The sequence below is a fragment of the Camelus ferus genome, chromosome 13, assembly GCF_009834535.1.
Source record: "Camelus ferus isolate YT-003-E chromosome 13, BCGSAC_Cfer_1.0, whole genome shotgun sequence".
In the NCBI taxonomy this organism is placed as follows: Eukaryota; Metazoa; Chordata; class Mammalia; order Artiodactyla; family Camelidae; genus Camelus; species Camelus ferus.
Window position 1 is genome coordinate 3,715,238 of NC_045708.1, and position 15,983 is coordinate 3,731,220.

General features: G+C 58.7%; 2 protein-coding genes across 9 annotated transcripts in view; one reads left to right on the plus strand and one right to left on the minus strand.

Annotated features, from left to right (window-relative positions):
- Positions 1-5,069, plus strand: part of KCNAB2 (potassium voltage-gated channel subfamily A regulatory beta subunit 2) — an 84,022-nt gene extending 78,953 nt beyond the window's left edge. For all 8 annotated transcript variants that reach the window (XM_032495047.1, XM_032495051.1, XM_032495049.1 and 5 more), the window contains 2 exons: positions 241-329; positions 2,183-5,069. In XM_032495047.1, coding sequence (XP_032350938.1) covers positions 241-329; positions 2,183-2,272 — 179 coding nt within the window. In that variant the 3' untranslated portion in view covers positions 2,273-5,069. The remainder of the gene's footprint in view (positions 1-240; positions 330-2,182) is intronic.
- Positions 5,070-8,445: 3,376 nt separating this feature from the next.
- Positions 8,446-15,983, minus strand: part of CHD5 (chromodomain helicase DNA binding protein 5) — a 57,768-nt gene continuing 50,230 nt past the window's right edge. The window contains 9 exon segments of the mRNA XM_032495044.1: positions 8,446-9,182; positions 9,943-9,996; positions 10,098-10,212; positions 10,330-10,493; positions 11,701-11,896; positions 12,310-12,442; positions 14,014-14,122; positions 14,378-14,515; positions 15,129-15,218. Of these exon segments, the coding sequence (XP_032350935.1) occupies positions 9,989-9,996; positions 10,098-10,212; positions 10,330-10,493; positions 11,701-11,896; positions 12,310-12,442; positions 14,014-14,122; positions 14,378-14,515; positions 15,129-15,218 (953 nt within the window). The 3' untranslated portion in view covers positions 8,446-9,182; positions 9,943-9,988.

The following is a 15,983-nucleotide window of genomic DNA, read 5'->3' on the forward strand; positions in this document are numbered from 1 at the left end:
GGGGGAGGGTCCCTGAGCACTTGGCCATCTCTCCACCAGGGGCAGTGGGTACCAGGATTCCCCCATCACCCACTCCAGCCCCACTTTGGACAGAGTCCCCACCCAGCAGGCCCCTCCTGGACACTTTCAGCCCCAAGACCACGAAGCTGAGTCTCTCTGGTCCAGTCAGGGGCAGGGCAGAGCCAGAGAGGGCCCTGCCGTGGGTGGGTCTCCCTCACCTCTGGTCTTGCTGCCCCCTAGCCTGGTGCCTGAGGAACGAGGGGGTCAGCTCCGTGCTCCTGGGTGCTTCCAGCGCAGACCAGCTAATGGAGAACATTGGAGCAATACAGGTGAGTGGGGGCCACCAGGCACCAGCCTCCCGGGCCCTGGGCAGAGCTCAGGGTCCCAGCCAGTCAGCTGTCCAGCACGCACTTACTGAGCACCTACTACATGCCAGGCACTGTTCTAGGTGCCTGGGCTGTGTCAGTGAGTCACCGAAGACCCTGCTTTTGAAGAGCTGGCTTTCCAGCTGAAACAGACAGTAAACACTAAATGCAAGAAATAAGATTAGCACATGTGTCGGAGGGTGACGGGCACTCTGGAAAAAGAAACCTAGAGCAAAGTCAGGGTGTCAGTGGAGGGCAGGGAGAGGGGAGCCTTGGACCCTGGTGGAAGGCAGCTGCGGGGTAGGCTTGTTGAAATGGTGACATGTGAGCAAGGGCTTGAAAGAGGAGGAGTGAGCCATGCAGCTACTTGGGGGAAGAATGTTCCAGGCTAAGGCAAAGGCACAAGGGGGGGCATGAATGCAGGGGGTCCGGATCAGAGGGGCAGGAGATGAGCTCGGCTTGGGGGCAGATCCCTGGGGCACTTCGGTGATAGTTGAGTGGTTGAGTGAGGTGGGAGCCGTGGAGAGGTTCTGAGCAGAGGAGGGCAGGCTCTGACTTAGATTTTAAATGACTCCGTCTCTCTCTGTCTGGCTGCTGAGCAGAGGAAGGACTTCGGGGAGCAGGGGGGGAAGCAGAGAGATCCGCTGGGAAGTGGTGACAGTTGGGGGGCGAGGGGTGGGTGAGGTACAGGTGGAGAACTGCTTGGATCCTGGACGTTTTGGAAGGCAGAACCACAGGACTGGCTGACAGGGTGGACTGGAGAGCGGGTCAGATGGCCCCTGGGATTTGTCACCTAGAAAGGTGGTGCTGCTGTCAGCTGAGGTCAAGAGGGCTGGAAAAAGCAGTCTGGGGGTGTGGGCATCAGGCATTCTGGTCCTGGAATCTGCACTTGATGCTGCTGCTGTCCTTCCCTTTGAGGGGCGAAGTGCAGACCAGGGAAGGCTTCCCTCTGCCCCAAACCTTCTGGAATACAGAAGCAGCATGGCCCCCACCTGCTTCACTGGAACCACATTCAATGAAGGTGGAATGGGCTGGGGCCAGCAGACGGCTGGAAGACTGTCCCCCTGTTACCGAGCTCAGGTTTGCCTGTTCCTCACTCAAGAATCCACTACAGAGAGACAAGTGTTGGGTACAAGAGAAGACAGCTTTATTGAGGAAGCCAGCAGTCCTGGGGAGAAGGTGGACTCATGTCCCAAAGAACCAACTCCCTGTTGTCCATCAGGGGCAAGAATTTTTAAAGGGCAGTTTCAGGGGTGTGTAGGCGAAGGCGGGGGCCTACGTGCAGAGCAGCGCAGGTGGTTCTGACGGTCTTCTTGAAATTGGCCCCGCGGGGTCTGGCCAGCATCATCTGGATTGTTTTAAGTACAGTTAATCATCAGTTCCAGGGTTTGTTCTCATTTCCCTGAGGCCAGTTCTTGGAATTGTGCACAATGGAGCAGCTTATGTCGTGGCTACAGTTGGGTCATCATGTAGTTAACTTCTTCCACCTGGTAGGGGGCTCGGTGTCTGCAAACCAGCTGAAAGGACATGGCTCAGAATATTATCTACAGCCTTTGAAGAGGAACTAAAGGTCCTTGACTTTGCTGCATGGCTAAACTATTATTATTTTGTCCTGTTTGACTGCTTTTCTTTGTTTTTGAATGTTCTCACCTCTCCAATTAAATTTATTCTTTGGCTGAAGTTTTCCTACAGACATGGGTGGAGGGGTCTGTCCCGGGAAGGCCCCAGAGGGTCCTGCCCCAGTACACCCCGACCTGGCCCACAGGCCAGGCCAGTGCCGGTGGTGGATTTTGATTATCTCTCATCTTTGCACACAGGTCCTTCCCAAACTGTCGTCTTCCATCATCCATGAGATTGATAGTATTTTGGGCAATAAACCCTACAGCAAAAAGGACTACAGATCCTAAGGCGTGCGGCCATTCACCTGGACAGTTTCCGTTTCCCTTCTAGTCTCTGTTCGCCCGCTTAAGCTATTTTGAAGCCAAATCAAGAGTGTGGTTTGCATCAAAAACACAACAACACACCAAGACGTCATCGGGAAAAGATCTCAAACGTCGCTGCCACCCGCCACCCACTGCTTCGCAGGACCGATGCCGGATGCGTGCCGGGGCGTCGGCCTTGATTCCAGGGCGTCGGCCTTGATTCCAGGGCGTTGGAGCGGTCCTACCCAAGCCCGCCGCCTCTGCTCACCCTCCACGAAGAAACCACCTCGTTATCGCCCAGCCACACCGCGTCTCGGAAACTCGGGTCCAGGCCAGGGCGAGACCAGCTGGGGCCTCGCCTCTGCCGAGAACCCCACCTGGTGTCAGGGAGGGGAAGAGGAAACTGGCTCTTCCCATTGCCCCTCGGCTGGGCTCTGGACTTGGGGGCGGGCCTCCCACTGGGGTCTCCTTCAACCTCCCTCCTGCCAAGGGCTCCAGGTCGTTTCCAGCGGGCCTGACCTCAGATTCCTCCCCCATCCCCTCCTCCACCGCCACCTGCCCCAGTAGGTCTCTGAGGGGCCTCCTGAGCTGTCCTTTGACCCCCACCCCCACCCTTGCTGGCAGGGGCAGGGATCCAGGGGGATTCACTCCGTTTGGGACCCACAAAAAGCTTGGGGGTCTGATTTCAAGCTCATCGCCCCACTTCTTCCTTCTTGCACTCAATTGTTGAGCCCCAACGCCCAGAGTGCCCGGAGCACTCGAGTGGGGCCTGAGGATTGAGCTCCAGCCCAGGGACCCCCAGAGCTCCACCTGCCTCCCCGCCAGGTGCTCCGTCTGCTGCCCCCCGTCCTCACCCCTGAAGGAGGTCATGCGTGCTTAGCTGGGCTGTGACTGCTGACCACACCCGGGATGGCCGGCCTCTGCCCTGCCCTGCCCAGGGTGAGGGCCTTGAGTTCTGCAGACAGAACACACTTAGACCCATTCAGTCAGGGAGGGTCCCTGGAATTTTGTGTCCCATGCCCGGGGACTGGGAGACCTGCACACACAGCAGCAGCCCCCACCGCCTAGGAAAAGACCCTGGGAGCCTCTCCCCAGAGCAGTGTCCTCTGCAAGGCCTCAGACCAGGTGGGGTGAGGTGCCCTGTCTTGGGTGCTCAGGGCTTGTTACCAAGGTAGACGGGCAGTAGTGTTACCCCCAGGACATCTCCCGACCCCACAAAGAGGGAGGGGTGGCTGGGGTGGGTCATTTCACCCACGGCCCCCAGCCTGGAACAAGTTGGGGACAGGGAGGGAGGGCAGGACATTCAGAACCATCAGCCTCTTTGCAGCTGGCCTGGAGCTGCAGGGAGAGAGGAGGGGAGGGGGCCGCAGCCCGGAGGCCCAGCCCCCTCGGTCCTGAGCGGCACCCCAGCCGTTGCTGGCTGTGTAGGGACCGGAGCCGGGCTCTACAGGCGCACCAGCCCACTGTGCAGGGGCAGCCCCGCACCCGCACGCCCACCGCTGGGCAGACACACCCGTCCTGCTTTGCCCTTCGGAGGGGGTCCTCCCCGCCCAGCCCCGGCTCAGCCGAGGCCTGAGGAACCAGCTCTGAGAAAGCCACAAGGGCGGCCGGGGGCACGTGCCTGCACTTCTGGCCTTTGTGCTGCCCCCGGAGTCTAGAAGCTTCTTCTTAGACCAGGCCCTTGGGTCTTCCTCACCAAGTCTCCTGCAAGTTTTACCCTGTAGGTGTAAGGAGGGGACAAGCCTATCCCAACAGAGCCCCCAGCCTGCGGCTACTCCAGCCATCAAGCGAGTGGGGGGTTTAGCTCTGAGGACAGGACGCTGCAACAGGGCGACTTTCATCCCAGGCCCGCCAGGTGAGGACCAGGTGCTCTGGGCCATGCTCAGGGGCCAGACCACCCGCCCCTCACTGGAGAGAGCAGCTGGGTCCCCTCCCCACTGCTGCCCGCCTCGTCCACCCACTGTTGGAAGAGGGACAAGGGCTTGCAATCGGGCCCGAGGTCAGGGCTGCCGCCCCCCGACCCCATGAGCCACACCCGGGAAGGCCAAGCCCCTGCTGGCTGCATTTTTCCCAGACAGAAGGAGACAAGGGCCCCCAGCGTCGAGCTCTGCCAAGGCCAAGATGCCCAGCACCAGGACCCGAGCAGCTTCCTGGCCACAGCCTGGTTCTGAGGTGTCCTGTTTTCCTCAACACCCCCTTGCAGGGAGCTGGGGCTCTGCTCCCTGAGGGAGGGTCAGTCCCCTGACTTAGGAGGGGGCTGGAGTAGGGAAGGGGTGGAGGGGAAGTAAGAGCCTAGGAAAAAGAAGAGTTGGGCAGAGGCAGGCCCTGGAGGGCAGCGTGGGCTTGAGGACAGCCAGCTTCACCCCACCTGGTCACCCCAGAAGCCCCAGGCACCTGCCAGCCAGGCCCTCACCCTCCCCTTGAAGCAGTTTGCCCCCAGGTGTCATCTGGGCGTGCCCCACACAGGAGGGAGGCCCGGGACCAGTCTTCCTTACCAATGACTCCTGAAGCCCCCAACATCTCTCATCCCAAATCTGACAAATTCGAGGTCTGGAGGACAACAGAAGGGCTTGCTCTGTCTTCTGCTCTCTCCAGTCATGTAAATAACATGCTACTTTTTCTCTCCCCCCTTTTTTTTAATGACTGGTTCCTCAGCTAACTGCATCCCCTACGTAGGCAGAGATGCTATACGCCTCGCGCTTCCAAATGACACTCAGCGGAGACACAGCGCCGTATTTATGGAATGACAAAATAAACCCTAGCCCGTTGGGGTCTGCTCCTCTCTGCTTCTCTCCTTGGCAGGTCGCTTGGTGCTTGGGGTCAGGGCTGGGCCAAGGGCTGTGTGGGGAAGGGGAGGCTGCCACCTGCAGAGGCCACCAAATGGGGGCCCCGAATCCCAAGCCTGGGGCGAAGGGGAGGTTGGGAGAAATGGGCCCTGGGGGAGAGGCAAAGATTGGGGACTGAGACCCCCCCATCTCTCCCATGCCCCCACCCCCGGCCACTCCCAACACATATTCTATGTGTGTCCTCTGGGGACAGAGAGGCTGGGGTCCAGGGTGGCCTGCGGGCTGTCTCTGGGGGCTCAGTGTTCCTCTGAGCAATGGTGTCTGTGTTTCAGAGTGCAGGTGGGAGGGGCAGGCACCACCCCTGAACACCCCATCTTGGGGTGCCCCCCTTCCCAGCAAGCCCCTCAGCCTCATGGGGCTGAGTCTCCTCAGGTGGGAGGTGGCTTCAGGTGACACCCTATCCCCCACACATGCTTCCCCAGGCCCAGCCCCCACCCCTATCCCAGATCAGAGAGAAGCTGGGAAAACACTCTGATTCAATCCTTTCCCAAAGGATTTATTAAAACACAGAAAACCAAGACATACACACAGAGTACAAAGTCAAGGGAACTGTGTCAGTTACAGTCTGTCGAGCTTCCCACACGTCCTCCTGAGGACCGGACAGGCCACCACTCCCAGGGGCTCAGCCTCCACTCCAGGTCCCCGGCTGGGACCCTCCAAACTTGCCCAAGTACCCCTGGCCCTTCGCTAGCCTGGGGCTGTGTCAGGCAAGGGGCCGGCCCCTCTCAGCTGGGCCAGATGCCAGCCTGGGTGGGGGGTCTGCTCCCTCATCCGCCCATGCGCCAGTGCAAAGGAGCCATGGGAGGCTCGGGCTCCCATCTCAAGATCAGGGGTTCAGGACACACACACACCCAACGGGCCCTTTCTGGGTTATCGCATCTAAAAAAATACTTTGTTTAAAAAAAATCTGAAAACTAAGAAAAAAATCCAAAAACACAAGCCAATGACTTTGGGCTGATGCACCACAACCTGTAAACTTCCAGAATATAAAATGGGGTGGGGAGCCAGCTTCCTGGACAGGGACGGTGGTCAGCACAGGACAGATGCAGGTGTGGAGGAGGGACCCTAGGCCGTGGCCAGGCCAAGACCTCAGCCCCCACCTCCCACCCTGGCTCCTCCCTGCCACCCTGCTCTGGACACCCTCCAGAGGTCCCTGAGCCCATCCTCCTACATGACAGGCCCTCAGCATCCCTGGAATTCAACACCTGGGAGCAAGGGCTTACGGATGTCCCTGGGGTAAGACTCTTGCCAGCCCTCGACCTGGGCCAGGGAGTCCCCAGAGGACCCTGGGAAGGGACCCCCAACAAGCAGGAGGGCAGGTGCCCACACCAGTCACGGGTACCAGCAGGACAGGACCATAGTCATAACTTGCAGAAAACAAAGGAGCTTCTGAAGGTGGCTTGCAGGAAGGGTCTCCTCACCGGGGGGGGGGGGGGGGCGGTCTCAAGATATGCTTCCGTGGCAGGCGTGTAAGGAGGGCCCCCCCGCACTGGACACAGTCGGTCCAACCCTAACTGGCCTGGTCACCTGGGAGCCTGGCAGGTGATGCTTTCTGAGACTATGGCCCAAAGATGGTTCAACAGAAAGCCTACTCAGCACTGGTCTAAATAATAAGGGGGCTGGAAACAAAAATGCCGGCTGGCACTTTCAGGCTCCACTTGCATGGGACGACCCTGACCCTCCTTCCACCAGCGGCAAATCCTAACCCAGCCCGAAGATGCCGAAGGCAGTAGACGCCCCACTCCCCTACAGCCGCTGCAACTTGTGGCAGGAGATAATGGATAAACCAAGAAGAAAACATTCTTAAGATCCTTTTTCCTCTCCAAAACCAGTCAACTGGAAACCCACTCCCCAGCTGTCCGCAGTTCCCCTCCCAGGCCTCCCAGGTGCTGGTCATGGAGAGCTGAGCCTTCCTGGACCAGGCAGTGCCAGGGTCAGGCTGTCCGTGGGTGTCCGGCTCCAGCTAGCAGAGGAGAAGGACAAAGGGCAGCCTGGTGAGGCCTGGGGAGGAGCAGAGGTGGAGGGACAGAGGGAAGCTTCTGGGGGAGCAAGGGCTGGCAGGGGAGGGACCACTGCCCTTGGAATTTGGGCAGTGGAGACGCAGACCCTGGTCCTATACCAGGTGCCTCCCAACCTGACACTCAGGACCTGCCACCGCGTTCCTCACGAGGCCAAACACAGGGCTGGCAGCCTGTCTGGGAGGGGAGCGTCACAGGACCCGGGTCGGGGGGTCGTGGGTCGTGGCGGTCACCCTGCCCGACCTGAGCTGAGAGCCTTTGCAGGGAGGCACTGATCGGAGGACCACGCATGTGCACATGGCACCGGACAAATCACAGGGGACAGGAATGACCCCACCCATCCTGGAGGGCAAGGTCAGCCACTGCCACACGTGTGCCCCGGACACCTGTGTGCCACTTCCAGGCTGCCCCCAACTCCTCCCACCCGCAGTGCCAGGGTCAGGCAGCCTGGAGATGGAAGGGCCTTAGGGGTCCAGCCCTCCAGGGGTTCAGGGAGATCCATTTACAGATAAGGACATCTGGGCTCTGGGAGGGCCTGTGTCCTCAAGATATCCCCAAATCCTGGCCCCAGTCCTGGCCAGGGAGCTGAATGGAGCCCCTTCTGGCGACCCCACTCCCAGGCCCAGCTTGTCTCTCACTCAGACAGGATTCTGCCCCCAGGGCACCACCCCAGGAAGGCCCCTGCTCCAGGCTCGGAAATCCCTTCCCGGCTGAGGTTGGGCCTCAGGCCTGGCCCATTCCTCCTTTCCCCCTAACCGGGGCCATCGCGGGATACCACCAGCTGGGTAGCAGAGGGTCAGGATTCCAACAGGGCGTTCCTGGCAGGAAACAAGGCAGGAAGCTGAGGGCGCTCAGGCTGGAAGGAAGACTGGAGAGGCCATCAGGTCTAGGCCCCTGCCTCCAAGCAGAGCTCTCCCTAAGCCATCCAAGAACACAGAGACGGCAGGGGTGGCCCTGCCCCAGGCGGCAAGAGCCCAGATCGAGGCCTCTCCAGGGGGTGTCCTCTCCAGGGACAGGAGGACAGGGATAAGCCCAGGCCCCAGGCATGGCCTGGGTTCTCTGCACCTCCAGCCAGGAGGCTGACGGGGGTGTGTGCCTGGACATGGGTATGACGGGCCTCCCAGGGCACAGGGCAGGGCCAAGGGCTCCTGGGCCACTCAGCGCTGCTGTGACACTCCCTGCTAGGACGCTAGCCACACCCTGGCAGAGGGCAAGCCCCTTCCCGCAGTGGCCTGAGACAAAGGCTCCAGCAGCCCCTCGGCTAACATGTGCAGGCCCTTCCTCCCCTCCCAGGATCACATGCTGCGACCTGCCATGCAGGGCAGGGGCCACAGGCTCTCTGCTGGCGATGACAGAGTCTAAGACCTGTGACAGGGCCAGGGACAGACACCTGCTGACAGAGCCGAGCCGCCCCCGAAGGAGAGAGTGCGCACCTGGCGGCCTCAGCCTTGCAGGAAGTGGGTGGGCAGGCGGCCTGGCCTGACCTGGACGTCGGCCGGGCCTCTTCCCCAGGCCAGGCAGCCGTCCCCCGGTCCCGACCCACCTGGCACTCGGGGCCCCACGCAGGCAGACGGGACGGGGTGGGCGGGGGCACCCAGGGCAGGCCGAGTCCACGGGGCAGCAGCAGCGTTTCCAGGAGCTTCCCTTCCCATCTGGAGCCCGTCGGCCGAGAGAGACGTAAGTGCTGTGGGTGAGACGCCTCCACACATCACTCAACTTTTATCAAGATAAACGTGTTCAAGTCTTCAATAGGAAAGTGCAAAAGATGTACAAAGAAATGGCATCTCCTCTAGGAAGTCGTTCTGGCAGAGGTGGCCAAGGGGCGTCCCGGGGTGGTGTGGGGGTGACACTGTATGGGACACTTGGATTAGAAGCAGGTGGCACTTCTGGGCTCAGACCCTGCCAGGCTGGGCCCCGTCCCCATGTGGTGGCATGACTCGGTTTCCCTTTCTGTCCTCGAGTGGTGTGGCTCTAGAAAGGCGGCAGCTTTTCTCTCCTGTGGGGGTCAGGTGGGGGGCCCGGCAGGCGTGGCTGCAAGAGACAGATCACAGGCGCTCAGGTCCCCGTGGGGGGCGCCCCGACACCCTGGAGCGCCCACCGCTACCTGGCACAGCCAACTGTGACCAGAGGGGCCCCCTAGCCGGGACCTCCCAGCAGCGAGCAACGGGCCAGCGGCCCCACCCAGAGTCCCGGGGAGGCCCTAGGAAGCAGCCCCATGAAGAGCGGTCAGTCTAGAGACCGCCCCCACCCTGAAGCAGCGGTTCTGACAGGGACAGACAGCCTGGTTGGGGCTGTCGGCCAAGTGCAGGAGGTCACAGTGGACTGGTGGTTTCTCTGGAAAAAGCCCCTCTCCTAGCCAATAACACTTAACCCACACACCCTGAGCCACCCTCCTGGTCCTGGGCAGGAGCACAGGGGGAGACGAAAGTGATGTGCCGGGGCACCCAGCGCCCAGCAGGAAACCACAGGCAGAACAAGGAGGCAGGGTTCCGGCCTGGGGGCATCGGTCCCTGACTCACTGCCATGGACACACGTGCACACCGACACACACGCACACGTGTACACACAGGAGCACACCCACGTGCACCTACCCTACCATGTCCTGCCTCCCCAGCCCCCAGGGGAGACACACTGGCCCTGAGATGGTCCCCAGGGCAGAGGGGCGAGGCCCTCCGAGCCCCAGGAGGCAGTGGAGACCCTGAGGCTCAGGGCCAGGAACCCAGCGCAGGGACCAGGGTCAACTCTGGCCAGGCCTGACTGGCCAAGCTGGAGAGGGGACGAGCGGCCTTACCTCTGCAGGAAACGAGCGCTGCACCAGAGGGAAGTCTCGGGGACGGCTAGATATCTGCCACAAAGACAGAAAGCTCGGCTTACCCGGGGGGCGGGGCAGGCCGGGGCCCCGCGGGCGCCCCTGCACATGCTGCCCGGAAGCAGACGGGCACCTACCGGTCACATAGGGCCCCAGGGGCATCTGGTTGTAGTTGACAATCCCTCCCGGTCCAGGGCCCCGGAAGTTGGGCCCAAAGTTGTTGTTGTACATCTGGGAGGAGCCGAAAGCGCCCTGGAGGCAAGGACTCAGGTTTAAAAGTCAAAGTCCCGCACCCGACCCCATCCCCAACCCGGGGGCGCCCAGGATGTGTGTGGGGTGCTGGGGCCCAGGGCGCAGGCTGAGCCTGACCTGCTGGATGGTGGGGTCGCCGGCTCGGTTGGTCAGGCGGCTCAAGATGCTGCGCTCGGACATCTGGAGGCGGGCGGCCACCGGGGGGATGCGGGACAGCATGGAGGGCAGGCGTGTCACGTCCGCTTTCATGTCACTCAGCAGCTCCTCCAGCTGGTTCAGGACTGGGGAGGGAGGCGGCACAGGGGAGCTGGGACGCAGCACCTAGGCTGGTGCTTACTTACAAGGGTGTGTTACTGTGTTACTGCACCCCGGGAGGCGGACACCAGGGGGCGCCCTTCATCCGGCCCTCGGGGCCAGCAAATCAGGGATGAGTCACCTGCCACAAGAGCATCTCTCCCGCCCGTGGGCTGCACAGGCGGGAGCCAGAAACTCTGAGCCCACACTGGGCTTCCCTGCCAGCCCTTGGCCAGACTCCTGGCTCCCAGGGAGGGTCCACGCTCACAGGCAGAGCTGCCTCAGGAAACATCTCCCAGACAGCAGGGGCCAGAGAGTCCAGGGACTTCCGAGTGAACTTGGCCTTGGTTCGCCCCCTCCCCCTACCCAGCCTGAAAACGTCCTCAAGGTTTGGTGCACAAGGGTCAAAAGCCTGAATCCCCAGAGACCTTGGGGAATGAATTACTTCACCTCCCTGAGCATCAATGTCCCCATCTTTAAAGGGGGACAAGGGCAGGGAGGGTGTAGCTCAGTGGTAGAGCGTGTTCTTAGCAGGCACGAGGTCCTGGGTTCAAGCCCCAGTCCCTCCATTAAATAAATAAATAAATAAATAAATAAATAAACCTAATTACCTTCTCCTCCCAAAAAAATTTTAAAAAGAAAGAAATGAGGAAAAAAGAATTAATAAATTCACTTAAAAAATGAAATGGGATGAGAAACCTCACTACTTAAAGATATTACAAGGATTAAAGAGAGAAAGTGTTTAAAGCCCATTGTCGGGGGAGGGCATACCTCAGTGGTAGAACCCAGGCTTAGCATGCACAAGGTCCTGGGTTCAACCCCCAGTACCTCCTCTAAAAATAAATAAATGAGTAAACCTCATTACCTCCCCCCTCAAAAAAATAAAAACAATTAAAAAATAATAATGCACATTGTCAGGCTCAATAAACAAGCTTTTACAACTGAAGAGCCTTCTCTGTCACTAACCCCCTACCCAGGGCCGGCCCAGAGCAGACCTTCAGAAACAGGCCTGAGGAGCCAGGGCCTCACTTTCCCCACAGGTAAGAAAGAGCAGGGCCTGGATGGTCCACCTGGCGAGGAGGCTGTGCCCTCTGGGCTGGTGTCCTGTCCCTAGCGCCACGACCCCATCTACGGCCAGGGATCCCCAGGCAGGAGGAAGGCGGGCTGGGGCCTTCGGGGAGCGTGCTCGCTCACCCTTGTGCAGGACGGCGTTGGCGGGCTTGTTCCCAGCGAGAGACTCCTTGGACAGGTGCTGGTGGCTCTCGGCAAGGCACTCCACCTCGGCCAGGCGGGCGTTGAGGGCCATGGCGGGGTGGTTAGGGTCCTGGGTCATGTTGAGGTACGCGGCCCTCCGGAGCTGCTCCTCAATGACCAGTGCCTGCTCCAGCAGCTGCAGGCGGAGAAGAGAGGGATGGCACACGGGCCTGGCCCGCTCCTCCCGCAGCCTCCCCCACAGGCCAGGGCTCTGGCAGAAAGGAGGGAAGAAGGACATACTCCCACCCAGCTGTCCATCCTTAGAGCCCTCTCCAAGCTGGGTTCTCTGCACCCATCAGCCAGGGCAGGGATGCTCGCCCAGCGGGGCCTGGTCCAGAGCAAGGACTCAGCACCTGTTAGTTGACTGACTAAATGACTCCCCTCCACGGACAGCCTGGCCCACATCCAGATATACAGGGAGGGGGTTGCTGCTCCTTTTGCCCCAGGCCCTCCTGTAACCTGTCCTCTTGCAGTCCCCCTCTCCCAGCCTCCGGCCCTGCTGAGGACTGACCTTGAGCCTGAGGACTGACCTTGAACTTGAGGACTGACCTTGAACCTGCGGGCCAGGAACTTGTTCTTCATCTCCAGGTAGTTGCCCTTGTGGATCTCAGACTTGAAGGGCTCGTTGAGGATCATGTATCTCGGGTCGTTCTGGATGTCCTGCCAGCGGGCATAGCCGTGCCTGGGTGGGGCGCCGTTAAGGGCAAACCTGACTGTGGGGTGGGGGCGGGGGACCAGCCTGGGGTCTGGTGCCCTGGCTTTGTGCTCTCAGGACAGTCATTAACCTTGGCTGCAAGATGAGCATGTGGATGAGGTGACATGACAATCACTGGACACTGACAGGTGCCCTCAGGGGCCCAGACATGGCACTGAGGCTTCACCCCTAAAATCCAGATGCTGGAAACATCCTCACCCCCAGCAGCTGTGCCGTGACCCTGTTTGGAAATAGGGTATCTGGAGATGTAATCAGATTAAGAAAGGGCCATACTGAGGTGGAGTGGCCACTAACCCAGGGACTGATGTCCTTATGAGAAGAGGAAATTTAGACACAGACAATAGACCCCCAGGGAAGAAGGCCACGTGACAATGGAGGCAGAGACTGAAACGATGCAGCAGCCAGCCAAGGGATGCTGAGGAAGGGGTCTCCCCTGGAGGCTTCAGAAACTAAACAAATGCAACAAAGTGATCTTGTCCAAGGTCCCACAGTTAGCCAGGGGCAGAGCCAGATCTAAATCCAGGCAGGCTGGCTCCAAACATCTAAATCTCCACAACGAGGATTAGTCGACTACGGCCCACAGGTCAAGTCCAGCCCACAATTTGTTTTTGTAAATAAAGTTTTATTGGAACATGACCACAATTGTTGGTGTACGTCTTGTGGCTACTTCTGCTACTGTGGCAGGGTGGAGGAGTCCTCTGCCAAGCCTGAAATATCCCCTCCCTGGCCTCTTACAGGAAAGGCCTGCCAATTGATCCCGGATCGACAACACCCCGCTTCTCGTTATAATAACCAGCCGCCCTCAAGGCTGCCATGAAGGCCAGCTTTGCTGGGGTGCACTCCCCGGTAGCTGTGTGGCCTTCTTCTAGCTCTGGGAGGTCTGTACTCAAATATCGCCTCCTCTGACCTTCCCACATTAAATGCAACCCACTCCCAAAGCTCCCTTTGCCCCTCCCCAGCCTTTATCGTGTTCAATGAACCCCACACCTTGCTAATTTATGTTGTTCACCAGCTACACCCAGTAGGACGTGAGCTCCAGGTGGAAGGGATTTGGGGCTGTTTCGTTCATGGCTGCATCCTCCATGCCTAGCACAGGGTAGGTGATCAGTAAAGCTGGCAACTGGAAATTGAATGAATGAATGAAAGCCCTCCCACATGGTGAATCCTCTTAGTTGTCATTACGGGGAGGGGGTGAGGTCTGCATCACGTAGGAGTTATAACGGAGCACTCATTGTGGGGTCAGACGGGTGGGCTGTGTGTCCCTGGGGAAGTCACTTGGCCTCTCTGTACAATAGAGATCACAGAAGTGACCCTCTTGGAAGGCTGCTGAGAAGATGAAGTGAGTACTGAGTGTAAAGGGACAAGTTACTGTTATGGTCACGGTCATTGTCACCACCATCATCACCAGGAAAGGGACCTTGGCATCTGGTCCAGAGCACCAGGCTCCTGGCTCCTCACCCTACATGCCCCACACCCCTCCCTGAGATCCACAGGGGAACAGCCCAGAGCCCTGCCCAGCCTGCTTTGGCCAAGGATACGTTACGATGCCCGCCAGCAGCCAGTAGTCATGGCGCCGGTGCCAGATGTCGTAGATTTTTCCCGAGGACACAGCGGCACGTTCCTCGTTCTGCCACAGTGTGTGTAGCTCTGGGAAGCCGGCCAAGGGAAGCAGAATGAGGTGCCCCCGAGCCCATCATGGAGGCGGGCCTAGGAAAGCCTCCCCCACCGCCTACCATCTCCCCACCCTTAGAGATTCAGTGTTCAGTACCACTATGAAAGGTTTGGATTTATGTCAACCATTCACACATTAGTATAAAATAGCCATTGGCCCAGACTCCTGGGACCCACAGTCAGGAAGCCTATGCCACACAGAGCTCTCAGTCCACGGCCCCACACCAATACCTGTGAAGCCCCCGTCTGCAATGTTGAACATGAATTTGAACTTCCCACTCCTGTCCTCCTTCTTCCCCTCCTCATCTTCCTCTTTGTCACCATTTTGCTGTGTTTCAATGGGCTCCTTCTCCTCCACTTTAGTGTCATCTGTGGGAGGACAGACCCATGTTCATTCATCCATCTAAAAGGCACTGCCCAGGGGCCTCTCTCCACCAAGCACTGGGGACCCAAAGGCAAGCAGGAAACACATCTCCCCGTCGCCAGGGGCTCACTGCTCCCAAGGGATTTTAAACAGAAAAACCAGCAGCCCCCTCTCTCCGTGCTGAGCAGGGAGGGCTGCTCCTCCCCCAGCAAGTCAGGACCACCTGGGAACAGGGGGAAGCGCACTGAGAGAAGGCAGCTTGTGCTCAAGGTTGGCAGTGCTGCCTTAGGGCTTCGGTCTGAGGACGACTGTTCCAGAACAGACCAGTACTTAGAGGCACACAGGCTTCCAGATGAACCCCAAAGGCTCCAGGACAAACTCTCTGACCAGCCCTGCTTTCTCCTGGTTGTGGCCGGGGCCATGGGAGGGGTCAGGAGAGAGGAGGTGGGGGTCTGTCCCCTGATGGGTTGGCGAGTCCCAGCTCCCCATCATCAGCTCCAGTCAGGGCCATGGGCCCAGGGAACAGTGCTCAGGAGGCCACAGGAGGCCTAAAGGATCCGGACGGCTCCCTCAAGTGGCTAAGGGACACAGGACAGAAGACACGCAATAGCCCCAGACCTGGTCTGAAATCATTGCCATCTCCTCTGCTGTGAATCAAGCTTAGCTCCAGCTTGTCCAGAATTTTCTCCTTCTCCAAAAGCACTTCTTCTGCAAGACAAAGGACATTCATAGAGTGGAGAGGGGTCTGGAAGGGCAGAGGGGGCTCCGGGCTGGCGGCTTTCCCCATGGTGCTTTAGCCACACATGGGATCTTACCCATCATCTTAGGAGTCCAATGGACAGGCAGGCACCGTCAAGGAGGTCTTCTGGGAAGGCGGGGCAGGAGCGGGACCTCTCCCCACCCACCCTACCCAGCAGCACCCTCCTCCCAAACACCTCAAGGCACAGTCCCCAAATCCTTCCAGAGGACCAGCGATAACCAGAGGACTCAACGTTCCCGCCACGTGTCCAGCCTTCATTAACACAAACCCCTCTTACAAACACCCAGAAACGTCAGGCAAAACCGATCACATTAAAAAAGACACACACACACACACACACACACACACACACATATAAACAAGTTTCTACTATAGTACAGCATAGGGAACTATAGTCAGTATCTTGCTGTAATCTATAATGAAAAATAGAAAAAGAATATATATATACATACATGTACGACTGAAACATTAAGCTGCACACCAGAAATTGACATATAGTAATTAACTATATTTCAATTTTAAAAAAACACATAGATAAACAAGTTTATACTGCACAGCACAGAGAACTATACTCAATATCTTATAACATATAATACAAAAGGACATGAAAAGGAATATACGTTTGCATGTGTATGACTGAAACATTATGCTGCGCACCAGAAATTGACACATTGTAACTGACTATACTTCAATTAAATACATACATACATACA